General features: G+C 48.2%; 4 protein-coding genes across 4 annotated transcripts; all 4 read left to right on the top strand.

Moving 5' to 3' along the window:
- Positions 1–3,252: 3,252 nt before the first annotated feature.
- Positions 3,253–4,181, top strand: VC83_08238 (uncharacterized protein; the record flags this gene model as incomplete). Its single annotated transcript, XM_024471794.1, has 2 exons — positions 3,253–3,711; positions 3,771–4,181. The coding sequence occupies one exon, from the start codon at positions 3,253–3,255 to the stop codon at positions 3,634–3,636; it is 384 nt and encodes a 127-aa protein (XP_024320568.1). The 3' UTR covers positions 3,637–3,711; positions 3,771–4,181.
- Positions 4,182–7,382: 3,201 nt separating this feature from the next.
- On the top strand, positions 7,383–9,367 carry VC83_08237 (uncharacterized protein). The gene is made up of 2 exons (XM_024471793.1): positions 7,383–7,624; positions 7,703–9,367. Exons 1-2 carry the CDS (start codon positions 7,486–7,488, stop codon positions 8,389–8,391), a joined length of 828 nt encoding a protein of 275 aa, XP_024320573.1. The 5' UTR covers positions 7,383–7,485; the 3' UTR covers positions 8,392–9,367.
- Positions 9,368–9,452: 85 nt separating this feature from the next.
- Positions 9,453–10,323, top strand: VC83_08236 (uncharacterized protein). Its single transcript, XM_024471792.1, has one exon. It carries the CDS (start codon positions 9,606–9,608, stop codon positions 10,119–10,121), a length of 516 nt encoding a protein of 171 aa, XP_024320593.1. The 5' UTR covers positions 9,453–9,605; the 3' UTR covers positions 10,122–10,323.
- Positions 10,324–10,991: 668 nt separating this feature from the next.
- VC83_08235 (uncharacterized protein) lies at positions 10,992–12,856 on the top strand. The gene has a single exon (XM_024471791.1). It carries the CDS (start codon positions 11,638–11,640, stop codon positions 12,328–12,330), a length of 693 nt encoding a protein of 230 aa, XP_024320574.1. The 5' UTR covers positions 10,992–11,637; the 3' UTR covers positions 12,331–12,856.
- Positions 12,857–13,618: the final 762 nt, after the last annotated feature.

The following is a 13,618-nucleotide window of genomic DNA, read 5'->3' as shown; positions in this document are numbered from 1 at the left end:
CGCTCATGTACCTCGCTGTCCAGACTCGACCAGATATCTCATATGGAGTCTCTGTTCTGTCCAGATTCCTCACTAATCCTTCGCCAGCTCACATAAAAGCAGCAGATCAAATCCTTCACTACTTACAAGGCACAAAGATGCTTGGAATCGAATATGGCATGCAAGGCGATACGCAGCTCCATGGATACTGTGACTCAGACTATGCAAGCGATAAAGCAAACCGTAAATCGGTCCTTGGAAATGCCTTCTTCTTCGCCGGAGGTGTGATTTCACACACTTCAAAGCGACAACAGACCGTGGCACAATCGACCACAGAAGCAGAGTACTACGCACTCGCAAAGGCGGTGTCAGAAGCACTATGGCTACAACAGATCATGAAGCAGATGATGTACACAGGAAATGACATTCAAGCTACGAAGATCTATGGAGACAACCAAGGCTCATTGAGCTTGGCCGAAAACCCCAAATTCCACCAGAGAACCAAGCATATCGATGTCAAGCACCACTTCATTCGGGAGCACATTGAAAATGGGTCAATTGACCTCTGGTATGTGGAAACAGCCAACATGGTAGCAGATGGATTGACCAAGCCGCTACCCGCCACACAACATGAGAAGTTCATACAGCAGCTTCAGATGAAGGTGATCACGGCCTAGGAAATGGGAATGGCCTCAATTCAGTCAGCAAAGGGGTGTGTTGAAGGAGGAGGTTGCTCAGACTGATTGGTTAGGCGTGTGGCTCGCCAACCGAATCGGGTTGCGGACCACCCACAAATAGTTCCGTAGATAGCTTCACTCAGAACAACAACAATACAAAAAACATATATTCAAGTGAACTGTTGTTCAACTCAACGTGATAACTATGCCGCTGCAGATACAGATACACCACTGATCTCAACAAATACCCGTTCTGATGGTGCTGATGTCGCAGGAATTGCAAGATGGTCTCGAGCAACTTGAGCAATTATTGGATATTGATATTGCTTTGCAGACCAATATTTGAGAATATCAGTATGCTCACCAGGCCGTGGTTCAAGCATCCATCGTTTCCATTCTGGTTCTTCAAATGATATACCCTCTGATGCAAATAAATCTTCATCAGAATCTGGTTCTTGCACTCTAGTATTTGCATTTCCTAATGCATCTGCAAGAGCTGTTTCACGTTCAATACGCTCTGTATCAAGATGATATTGCCGTGTCTTATATGTTCTACAAACATCTTCAAACTGTGCTCTTGCCCGTGTGATTCGTACATGATCTGTACTATCTGGATATATCTTTTTAAACACTGTATGGTTCATCCGTGGATCGCAAATTGTAGCTACAGCTGAGTGCTTACATTGCTGATTTGTTGCAAGAGTATAATACACGTGAAGCTTTTGATAAGCTACTGTGCATGCAATACCAATTGCTGAGTGCTCGCCAACTTCTTGTTGCATCTTCTTAACTTTATTTATCATTTTAAGATAAAGTGGAATAGCAAAGTTAAGTGACGGATATGTATCACTTTGTAGCCGTCTTGATGGTTTGAGAAATATTAAGAACAGTCGTTCAAGATCTTTAATAACAGCCCAATCTCCTGTAGTTAATGCAATATCTTTCATACTAATATCAAGCTGTTGTGTTATGCATACTGCTGTGATTGGTATTTGGAGTTTTAATGCTGTATCAAGCATACGATGTGTTGAATTCCATCGTACTGGCATATCAAGTGATAGTTGCTGTGGTTTTAAACCTATAGCTTTGACTTGTCGTTGTAAAGCATCCTTCCATGCTCGTCGATTACGAAAGACATAGATATGTCTTCGTAGCTTTGCAAGAGCATTCATGACTTCCACATGACTATCTCTACTAAATGGAATCCGAGCTGCACCTTGCTCACACCGGTATGTCTCTGTCTCTACATCTGGTTCTGCTTTTAAACTCGTAAGAGCAGCTTGAACTGCGAGATTTATGATATGTGCAATACACCGGACATCGCCTTCTTTGACAGTAAATGTCCAAGGTTGTTGAGTTGATGTTTGGGCGTTGCTAGCCAATTTCTCATATTCTGAGAGCATCACAGTATTTGATGATGCGTTGTCTCGGGTGCATGTAAAGATAGCGCCTGTAATAGCTATACTATCTGTTACAGCTGCTAATTGCTGAGCTAAGTATTCACCGCTATGAATAGGCTCTTGAAGATGTATCACATCAAGCAATTTTGATTTCTGCTGCCATTTATCATTAATCCAATGAGCGGTAACAGCAGCATACTCTGTATAGTTCCGTGCAGACCATGCATCTGTCGTTATGGATATCCGGCCTCCATGTATAATATGAGAATGGAGTTCAAGCTGTAGTATGCCTCGGTGATATGAGAATTGGCGTTGTAGTTCTCGGTGCAATGTTCTTGACGAAAGTGATAACACAGATGGACTTAAGAACCGTACTAATTGACGATATGAATAGCTTTCGATAATGCGTAAAGACAGGTTATTAGATACTATAAACGATAGCACTAACTCTCTATATTTGGCTGGATTGTTTGTTGGTCTTGATTCATGGGTCGCTGGTCTCCGAGGCTCAAAAAATGATGATGTGCTGCTAGATTGACTTGAAGGCGCTGTATTCTTGTGTTTAAGAGCATCATAGATTCCTTTATGCTTAAGACTATAGTGTTTCCAAAGATTGCCAGTTGAAGCAGCAGCTTGAGCATGGGTTTGAGCTGCGGGCGAGTATCCGCAATTAGGCTGCATACAGCATACTTTGATAGTTGGCGGGTTGCTCTCAAGTAGTATTCTTGAATATAGTTCCTTCGTGAACAGCAGCGACTGCGTTGGCGGTAGCATTTGGCTAGGCGGGTGTAGACGGACAGGAATTGGATTTGATTGCTGAAAAGGGGTAAAAAGCCCTGGTAGGGCTGGCTCATCGCGAGGATTATAGCCATCAAGGTCCGTCGGCACGTCTGACAACGGAGAGTCACTCATTTTCACGGCAATTATCACCATATCAAGCATGAAGACGAGTATTTCAACGTTAGCATTTGTGCGGCTTGGCTACACTTGGCAATACTTGGCATGTATCTGGGTAAGTATCTGAAAATACCGGGATACTCAGGTATTTTGAGAATGAGCCCAGGTAGGTAATTACCCAGGTAATTACCTGAACACCACAGGTAATCAGGTATCTGTGCCGCACACTGGGATAAACACAGGTATGCTCAACCATCTTCTCTCTGTGGTTTTGATTTTCTTTCTAACTACAAAACAGAATGTTCAAGCATTGGGCCCAATATTTGAATGGCCGCAGTGTTGAGAAGGTGCTGATGCGGAGAGAGTGCATTAATCTCACGCTGCGCCTCCTCTTAAATGGCGCCTTTGAGTATGACGAGCCTGTACTTTCGATGCAGATGTGGAATCTACACAAGACATGTCCCATACTGACCAACCACCTTCTCCCGTCATCCGAGAAGTGGGACATTGTCGAAGAAGCCTCCATCAATGTCCTCCAGCCCGACAGCTCGCACATCTCGCCGAAAGCCACCCTATGCGTCCGCCGGGAGGATGTGGAGAAAGAGTTGGATTTGCCTTTGTGGCCAGAGCAGCTCCAGGAGGGCTTCCATTCGTGCAAAAACTACGAGAAGCATACCGTGTAGATTATGAAGATCCTCATATTACAAGTCTTGGGGCCGCCCATTGCAGTACTTCTCCCGGTTCAGTTTCATCGATCCGTAAGTTCAAGCTTTCATTTCCTTTCTATCAAGCACTGTAGTATCTAACATATATCCAGTAGCACACGCCACAGAGTAACTTTTAAAGCAGGGAATTGCTTTACCGTCCGGGGAAAGAGCATTTGCCGGTTCGAAGTTGGCTTCGTTCACGAAAAGATTCAAGGCGAGGCAAGGCTGTTTGCAATTGTGTCAGATATCAAAGAATGCGGGACAGAGGACCCTGTTCTTCAACTCCCTCAAATGAGGGTTGTCCACAACAGCCAGGGAATCGTAGGACTTCCAGGGATTGGAAGTAACCCGGTGTTCATAGTCAGTATTAATCAAGAAAGAAAGCAAGCCGCCTCAGTATATTCTAAGGGGCCACTGAGTTTGGATCAAACAGCACGCCGAGGTGAGGTAGATCTTGGCCTTCGAGGCTCATCGGCAGCAACGCTGGTGCACTGCTGGTGGGACGTGGGAGTAATGTGAGCGGCAGAACTTCAGGATCCAGGCGCTGGAATGGCACAGATATCAATTGAAATGAAAGCAGTATAGAGAGAATAAAATAAAATTCCATTTCCATTTGAAATGATAACTTTGAGGTTCTATATTGGGCAATTCGGAGCTCTCTGGGCTGAAGCTGGGATCCTTCCATTTTGGGCCAGAATCGCACAAATCGCTCGCTTCCATACCTGTACTGAGTTCACCACTTCTTCACCTTCACCCATACTTCTATGTTTTGGATACTGTATTTCTACAGCTATTGTTTCCTTTCTACATGATTATCGACTTCACCTTTAGATAGGTGAGCTATCTAAATTGCTTTGAGGTAAGTTTGCTGCTCTGTTTCTGATGCACCCAGCACAACACCAGGAAACCCCGCCAAAACCCAGCAGAGCTGCCACAGCTCATGCCATCATCTGGAGCATTTCCTCAGGGCATACGAATGCCAGTATCAGCTCAAGAAGCTTTATATTCCAAGGGGTCTAGTTATCCAAGCCCTCGTTGGTGCCACCGTCAGCACAGCTGGCGGGCCCATCAGATCATCTCGCCGGAAACCCTCTCTTGCTCTATTATCACTTATTTTGATTAAGTCTCCACTGACTCTCCTCTTCCAGTCGCAAAAGCCAAAAATGCTCTCGAATCCACAACCTCGCCGAAGCTAAAGCACCTACAAATCCTGCCCATTCCCCATACAATCCCCCCCCCCGGTGGGCAACAAGCCGACCATCCCAGATACCGATCATCATGGTGGCAATGATCTCCTGATATTGGTCTCTATGTTGAAACCTCCCCGACCTTCAATGCCGTTTCTGGTCTTGAAGGGGTCGGCCTGCCGAATTCTGAAAAAACGGAGGTAGCATAGCTTTGGGTTGATTTTGGCTGTGTTTTAGGGTGTTTACTATGCCCGATCCGTGGAGCTGTTTTTGGGCAGCCAGCATAGGTGTGGCATAGGTAGGTATCTTTGGTTTGAATGAGTTCCCCATTTTCTCCTCAGCTTTTTGTGTCTTGGTTTGGAGATAATGATGGTGATAGCAAATGGTGATAGTGATAGAGGTGGCAATGGAGGCGGCGATAGATATGGATATTTGTTTGGGGTCCCTGGTCAGCGCCACATTTGGCCGATTATACTCAACAGGTATAAGTGCTGTTTCTTTTTCTTTTTCTGGGTCTATGTTTATCAGCAGTGCTGCTCACAACTCTGGTGATGATCACACTCGTTCAGTGGTTGGTATTTGGTTCATTTATGTATTTCAAATTTGTCTATTTCGTCCGTTTCTTCATTCTGTTTTTGGTGCCACTTTGGCAGCTTCTTTCCAGTGTTTCCACATTGGAGTTTCCTTCTCTGTCGTGCTCTCTGTAGCTGCTGACATTATGCCAGCTTTACACAAGGTAAGTCCAGCTTCTCGTCTCTTCTTTTCCTCTTCTTTTCCCCCGTTCATTTCTGCCTCAGTTAAGGACTTTCGGCAGCTCTTCCACAGCTCAGGCACAGATCCACCAGGTAAGTCTGCGGTCACCTAACAACCCCTTATCACAAACCACTAACAGATATCTGGATCCATCCAGAACAGTGCCAAACCAATGTGGATATATCCAGCTCTCGACAATCTTCTGTCTCCGACCAACAACCACACCCTCACTGAAGACCATCAACACAAACCATACACAATCGCTCAGCAACATCTTGGATATTACCCCCCCCAACAAACACCCACTTGACAGGGCAGCCTTGGGCCGCGGACTTGGCTGGATACGCAACTTCCAGACACTGGGGGGGGTGGGACAAGGGAGCTGGCGTTGGATTCGGGGTGGGGTCAAGGTCTGGAGTGCCGGGCACAGGGAGGGAGTGGAGGGGCTATGTGGTGGTTGGTGCGACTTTGGAACAGTCGCAGGCTGTGGATCCGGGCTGGATAGAGTAGGCAGATTAGAAATATACGGTATTATGTTTGGATTTCTGCGTTTCTTGATGACCACCATGATCTTGCCGCCACGGCTTCACCGAGAATACCGTATGGATACGGTTCTGGCCACCATAACGGCGTCCACACAGAATTACGGCAGCATTGCCGTCGCCATACTGTGGTGAGAAATCTACAGCTTATGGCCGGCGACGGTGATCTTTCGCGATTACAGTAGTACTCTAACTACAGTATTACCTCCAAAATCTGTCGCGCCGGCGATACTGCCCAGATCAAGGGCACGGTCGCCGCTCACGGGCGTTGCAATACACCGTCGGTATTAGAGCGGCGATTGTACCGTCGCTCCAGTGCGACAGTCGCGTACGGTAGCAATACGGTATGGCCACCGTACTGGATTTGGCCTGTGCGCTGGTAAGGTAGTGATAATTCCATTGATCTATATATGATAATTACAGTATGAATACCCCCTATTCAACGTTATAGTTAACGTTCTAGGCTAATATGCCCCCTATCTAGCTTTCAAATCTACCGAATATACTCTATAGCCCCCCTATTCCTTCGTCTAGTGTGAGGGAACGGTCAGGTGACTTTCATACTTTATGAATAGTCTCACTTTATGAATATTGTGTAAATAGCTTAAGTCAGAGCTTTCCTTACGAATCTCTTTCTCTCTTTGTAAACAATCATTTTGCCCAAGTCGCATTCGACCTCGTTCGTGCTCTTGTACCGTCACATCTAGCTTTCCGAGTAGCCTTAGATGGCAGCCATAGCCATCTAATCCGCAAAGCATGCTGCTAGTGCCTACTATCCCCCTTGCCTTCTCTGATTTCCTATCTGAATTCAATAATACTAAGCTCTTCTCTAAGCTCAGCCCTTGGAACTACGAAGAATTAGTATATAATAACGAAGACATCAGGAAAAGGAAGGCGGGAAAGGGGGTTACTAAGACAGAGAAACGACTAGTGTTACAGATTATGCATCCACGCTTCTCCGTATATCGTCGCTCTTCTCCCATGCCACAGAATAATAAGACATAGGCATGCACATTTTGCATTAGGAGGTGACCGCTCCAGGTCTATCAAAGTCTTAAGGTACGAAGAAAGGGGAACATCAACTATAGTGGGATTGTAGGGAAAAATATGTGTAAAGATTTTTCCTATACAATAGGCTGCGTATACATTGCAGTATGGCCTTTTCAATCTCTCAATAAATTTTGTTTTTAGCGGACATTTCGTATACAGAGCAATAATTACTGAAAGGCTCCTTGGCAATATTTTCGCGCCTCATATTTTCGGCTGCAATCAACATCCCTGTCCCTCCTCCCATTGCTCTGTCGCAATACAATTCACACAACTCCAACACCACCTTCCTCACAATGGCCGATTATAACTCCCTCAAGGTCCCCGACCTTAAAAAGATCCTCACCGAGCGCGCTCTTCCCCTCTCAGGAAACAAAGCCGATCTTATCGCGCGCCTGAAGGAGGATGACAAGAAGAAAGCCCCCATCAGCGCAGGTATGTCATCACCTCATATTATGCGCTCTATGCGCTTGGCCGCCTTCTCTTAAATCGCACACTCGCTAACCTACCCAGCCCCAGCAGCTGCCGATGACGAAATCGACTGGGACGAAGATGACAGCAAGGTCGCCACCGGTGCGACCACCACCACTGCAGCAGCAACCACCATCGCAGCTGGTGGACAAGGCGCAATTGAGACACCTCTTGCGGTCCCAAACCAGAAGCAAGATGTCGACCCAGCCGCGACTACGGATCTGAAAGTCACTGGCTGCACAGATGCGCCTGCGGCCGCTGACGGCTGTGTGGCTGCGAGCGGCGAAGTCGAGGCGGTTGTTGTGGAGGAGCCGAAGCAAGATTTCAGCATTGGGCTACAGAAGACTGATGCAGAGAAGGAGGCAGAGCGTAGGGCGGCGCGCGCCAAGAAGTTTGGTATTGTGCCCGATGATGACGAGGTGAAGCGGGCGGAGCGGGCGAAGAAGTTTGGGGGCGGCGCAGGGCATGTGGATGTGAGTGGCCTGGATGGGGCATTGCCGGAGAGGAAGAAGAGGGGTAGAGAGGAGAGGGAGGGAAAGACTGGGAGGGAGGCAAAGAGGCAGACACCTGATAGGAGAGCAGAGCCAGTGAAGAAGGAGGCGAGGCCCTCGGTGCCGAAGCAGGAGCCGAAGAAGGCGTATAAGAGTGTCTTAGATGACCCGGTGGAGAAGGCCAAGGCAGAGGCGAGGAGACAGAAGTTTGCCTCTGCTCCTGCGCTGGCATCAACGTGAGCGATGGGTGCAGTCGGGGACACTCTTGGGCGATCTATGGGGCAGCCCGGCGCCGAGGGATACTTGTACACCAGCCGCATTTCCAATCACAGTGATGATTAAAATGACGTTATTATGGGAGACCAGGGTTTAGGAGCCCGAATAGGTAGGTTTCTCAACGGGCGCGGCGTGCGGAAAATAGATGGATATTTTTTGCGACCATACAGCATTCAGCCTCAAGCTCACGCGGGTCCATGAATTGTGATTGTGGTGGGCGTCTTATGGCATCGGCCGGATGTCTTGCAGGATCCAGAATGCGAAACCAGTGCATGTTTATCGAATGTCACATCGACATTGAATATGGCTCGCCGAACTAGAGTTCCAAGTCTAAGACACGGAGGCTTCTGATTTAAACGGAACAAAGAGATCGTTTGGATGTATGAGATAGATAGATGGGCGACTATCTTTGTAAGTTTGGATTGGAAAGTTCTATATCTCTCTCAGCCTCCACCATCGTCCCTTTTCTACTTCTTTCCACTTCCCATACGCTTTCTACTCTTTGACTCCACCTCATCTCACACACCCTCTCACCGCCTATTCCCATTCTACTCCACCATCTTCAACATCAGCAATTCCTCTCTTCGCGAGCCTTCCACGTCATCCAATCCAAAGCACCAATGTTGCTTTATCCTCACCCATATATCCCCCCCTTCCTCTCCGCCATCCACGCACCTTCTCGCCCATCCCACCTTTCCTTTCTCGATCGCCATACGAGCATCCATCCATCATGCCCCGCTCATGCCGCAACAACCACCGTCGGTCCATAACCTCCGTTCGAAGTAACACACAGTCACAACTGCACCGACCGCTCCCGAATGGCCAGGCTCCACTACCACATCAACCGTTTCCGGGTGCGCATGTGCAGCCGCAACAACCTCCCCCAACTACGCAGCAGGGGTTTGAAGCTATGGGAGGCCATCCTGTGAGTCCGCGCGGGGGGTTCGGGGGAGGGAGGGGGGGCGATTATGGGAACGGATGGGGGGGTGGGGGAGGGCATCAGAACAACAATACCAATACGGGGAGTTTAGGGTGGACGACGACGGAGACAGGGTCGGGGAATGGGGGAGGGGGGCAGAACAACAATACTGGGAGCTCGGGATGGACCACGGCGGAGACTGGAGGCGGAGGATTTTCTGGGACGCTGAGAGCTGAAGGTGCGCCTGCTGAGGGGGGAGATGTGCATATGGGGAGCTCGACAGCAGATGGTTCGGGTGTGGGAGCGAGGTGGGGCGGTGCTCCGGAAAACGGTGGTGGTAATGACAATGGAGGCGGCTATAATAATGGCAGCAACTACAACCATGGTCACAACAACGATTATCGTCGCGGGCGGGGACGTGGAGGGAGAGGTGAGTGGTGGGGAGATAGAGGAGGCATCAGGGGTGGCAGAGGCGGCAGGGGAGGCAGGGGAGATTGGGGTGTCAGAGGAGACAGAGGAGGCAGAGGAGGCAGAGGAGATTTGGGTATCAGAGGAGGCAGACGAGGAAAGGGCGGCAGAGGAGGCAGAGGGGCATGGGGTGGTCAAGGAGACACTCACGAAGCGCCAAACACACATAGCTCGTCGGGTTGGGGCGAAACGGGCAATAACTCTACAAATCAAACCGGATGGGGACAAGGCACAGAGACGCATATCACGGCAAACACAGATGCATCGTCGGCCTGGGGAGGGACAAGCACCAATGCCGTGGGAATAAATAATAGCACCGAAAGCCGGGGCAACGATGGGGATGCCAACAGTGGCTGGGGCGTCAACAATAGCGTTCCTCAGACGGTATGGACTAGCACTGAGATTGAGAGGAATAAACGCCCCCCAGATCAGAGTGCAGGCAACGCAGCGAAGAAATTGAAGTCCTACGTCCTCCACGAGCTGGAGCAGGTGCGCCGGCGGGTCGAGGAATGGGAAGCTGGGTGGGATGAGGAGAGAGAGGGGGAGGGGGTGGTGGAGAGAGCTGTTGAGGGGGAGGGTTGGTGGAGAAGATGGTGTGGCAGAGTGAGGCGACGTTTTTGGTCGTTTGGCCTGCGTGGATGTGGGGAGCGGCGGCGGCGGCGGGGTTCGGTGACATTGGGGGACGGTCTAGGATTGATGAGAGGAGGTTTAGTTGGGCGAAGCAGATGCCAGGGCAGAGAATGGTGGGGGCGGAAGGGGTGGTGGAGCCGGAGTAATGAGGTTGGTTGGTGATTTGGGTTGATTTTTCTGAGGACCTTGGGTTAAATTAGATGGGATGGGAGTGGTTTAAAGCAAAGAGGGTAAATTAGATGGCATCTCGGAGTTTTAAGGAGTTTACTGTAGATTGCCTTGATTGAATTATACACTTTGAAAACTTAATTGGTGCATTTTAAATTTTAACTGCATAAAGTTAATTTATTTTTGCCCGAAAGAACTGCGTGGTTGCCAGCTGTGGCTGATGATGTTGTGAGGCTGTGATTTATCATAACGATGTAAGAATTAGGGACCATTGGGTGGAGGATCATCAGGTGGAGGGTCATTGGGTGGAGGATCACTGGGTGGAGCACAATCGATGCATCAACTTCACCATGAAAACCGAAGACTATCAACCGACGAAGAAATAACAAATAATAATCGCTGTCGTACAAATCGCAGAATGAGTTCTACTATGACGGACCAACGGCGAAATCTCCCCGCAAACCTCTAAGGAACAACTTTAGCTGGCGAGGAATGGCGGTATCTCATGAGCGGCGAGGAGCTGTACGATGTCGAGGAGATCTTTCCAGAGGCGTTTAAAGATATTTGGCTGCAAAAGACATCGGAGTGGTGGAAGGCCTCGGATGTCCCGCTCGCACACCCATGACCTATTGAACCATCTCAGAACGTCGCTAAAGTTTGGCAAACTTCCCTGGCGCCTGCCACTCCAACTTTCGAATTGGGTCTACTCTCAGATACCTCAAGCTGCCGCCGCTGGATGATATCAGGTTGAAAATAGAGAGCGCTTACCTTACCTTACCTGGCGTCAACAGCGCCATTACTGAAAGCTTCGCGATGATAAACAGCAGGAATTTCTTCAGCATCCGAAGAAGAATTGAGTGGATGCTCCCCGTCTCGGTACGGATATACCGTATATAAAAGAGACTTTTCAAAAATACATTACTTTACAAATGTGAACAATACTAGCAGTTGGGAGCTTGGCGTGAAAATCCATGCAAAACTAACCCTATGTTATAATTATAGAGCAGATCGAGTATCCGAAGTATATGGTATTTATACCAGTTTCCGATTTCATGCTAGAAACTGAAAATTTGGAACATGGACTCTACAACTTCGGAGATGGGTTGTTTCGGGATGAGGATGGAGTATGGTTTGATGACGGGGAGGTTGAACGGGCTGAGGATGGAGTATGGTTTGATGACGGGGAGGTTGAACGGGCTGAGGATGGAGTATGGTTTGATGACGGGGAGGTTGAACGGGCTGAGGATGGAGTATGGTTTGATGACGGGGAGGTTGAACGGGCTGAGGATGGAGTATGGTTTGATGACGGTGAGGTTGAACGGGCTGAAGGCCTAGATGAGTCAGTCTGGCTTGGTGAAGATGGGGAAATGTATCGCAAAAGGGTAGATGGAGTGTTTGACGGAAGAGTTCAAAAGATGAGATACATGGCTGCAGTTGGTTTATTTGTTGTTGAATGGAAGCCAGGCCTGGATGGCGAACCAGAACATGCAAGATTCTCGTGTCTCAACATATGTTGCTACTGTACTGTGATATGTACAGTGCAGTGTGTCATATATATGGTACCGTTTTCCGTACAGCACCAAAACCACTACATACTGTACTGTAATAAATTTAGTACCGTAGAAGTTATGCCACCAAGAGAGATGCGGTACCGTAAAAGACATCGTACTGTGATATTTACAGTCCAAATAACAAAGACTACAGCCTTATATCAGTAAAAGGCGAATCGCGCGTCGCCAACTTTTTGCTTACCAGAGCCCGCTTAAAAGAGATAGGTAACTCTTTTAAGCGGGCTCCACTTCCAAAATCATATCAGAGCAAGCTCGCTGGTTTCAAACAACAAGCTGGCTCAACAACTTTGTCAGCCGCTGTCAAGTTGAACCTGGACACCATCGACGAACTACAGGCCATGATCAATGAGGATCCAGAAGTTGATATGCTTTCACGATTTCCCAAGAACTATACTATTGTAAGAGAGAGACGAGGACATCGGTGGCAAAGGAAAAGGCTACCCGAGAAGACCGAGAAGAGACAGCCGGATGACGTCCTAAGACATTCAACCGAGCGGTCTCGGCTACCGTTGAATTACCGTTGTCCAATGCAGTTACCAGGTTGCTTGCTACGCATATGAAGTCCATAACCGATTCTATGAATCCCGGCGAATCGCTTGCACATTCGTTGAAGCTCCTATTCCAGATTCGTACGACACTAACTGCGAAGTCTGCCGCCTTACCCATGCTACAAAAAGGATCTCCCGAAGATCTACACCACGGTCACAGATCCCTTATGAGAAGGTGCACCTAGACCTTATCCAGATGCCAGAAGCGTACGATGGTAGCACACAGGCCCTACACTTACAGTGTGATTTCTGCCGCATGAACCATGTCTACACCATTAAAGACAAGAGGCAAGGCACAGTCCTACAAACAATTAAGGACTTTGTAAGCTACGTACGGAGACGATGGGGTTATAAGGGATGCAGGGATTGCAGATGAAGGATACGAAGTGCAGCTTACACCCCCATACACTGCCGAACCAAACGGTGGAATCGAACGTTCAGGCCGTACGATAATCACACGCTCACAAGCTTTAAAGGAAGCAGGCAACCTACCACAAGGAATTTGGCCTGAAATATTTCAGACTGCAGGTTACCTTATAAACCGGTCTCCATCATCTGTCATTAATGATGAGACTCCGTACGGACTTCTACTCCAGTCCCTACCCTCACAGCTTCAAAAGCCAGAGCTTACTAAGCCCTTACTCTCTCATATCCGCGCCTATGGATGTAGAGCCTACGCACTCCTCCTTAAGCAACCAAAGCTAAAGAGGATAGAGAGGAATGCCCAAATAGGCTATCTTATTGGCTACAACTCTACAAACATCTTTAGAATATGGGTTCCAAATCTTAAGAGGGTTATAGTAACCAGGGATGTTACTTTTGACGAGACAAAGGTGTATGATCCATTGTACGAAGCTACAGTTGTAGAATTGGAGCTCCAAAAGACA

The sequence above is a fragment of the Pseudogymnoascus destructans genome (genome assembly GCF_001641265.1).
Source record: "Pseudogymnoascus destructans isolate 20631-21 unplaced genomic scaffold scaffold_25, whole genome shotgun sequence".
Taxonomy (NCBI): Eukaryota; Fungi; Ascomycota; class Leotiomycetes; order Thelebolales; family Thelebolaceae; genus Pseudogymnoascus; species Pseudogymnoascus destructans.
The sequence above is the reverse complement of the archived record's forward strand: the minus strand, read 5'-3'. Positions and strand labels throughout refer to the sequence as shown.

Excerpts from the sequence above, each read along its gene's own strand:
- VC83_08237 (XM_024471793.1), top strand. The coding sequence starts at position 7,486 with ATGGCCGATTATAACTCCCTCAAGGTCCCCGACCTTAAAAAGATCCTC. Across the intron at positions 7,625-7,702 it reads GAAAGCCCCCATCAGCGCAG|CCCCAGCAGCTGCCGATGAC; the intron begins GTATGTCATCAC and ends TAACCTACCCAG.
- VC83_08236 (XM_024471792.1), top strand. The coding sequence starts at position 9,606 with ATGTGCATATGGGGAGCTCGACAGCAGATGGTTCGGGTGTGGGAGCGA.
- VC83_08235 (XM_024471791.1), top strand. The coding sequence starts at position 11,638 with ATGGTATTTATACCAGTTTCCGATTTCATGCTAGAAACTGAAAATTTG.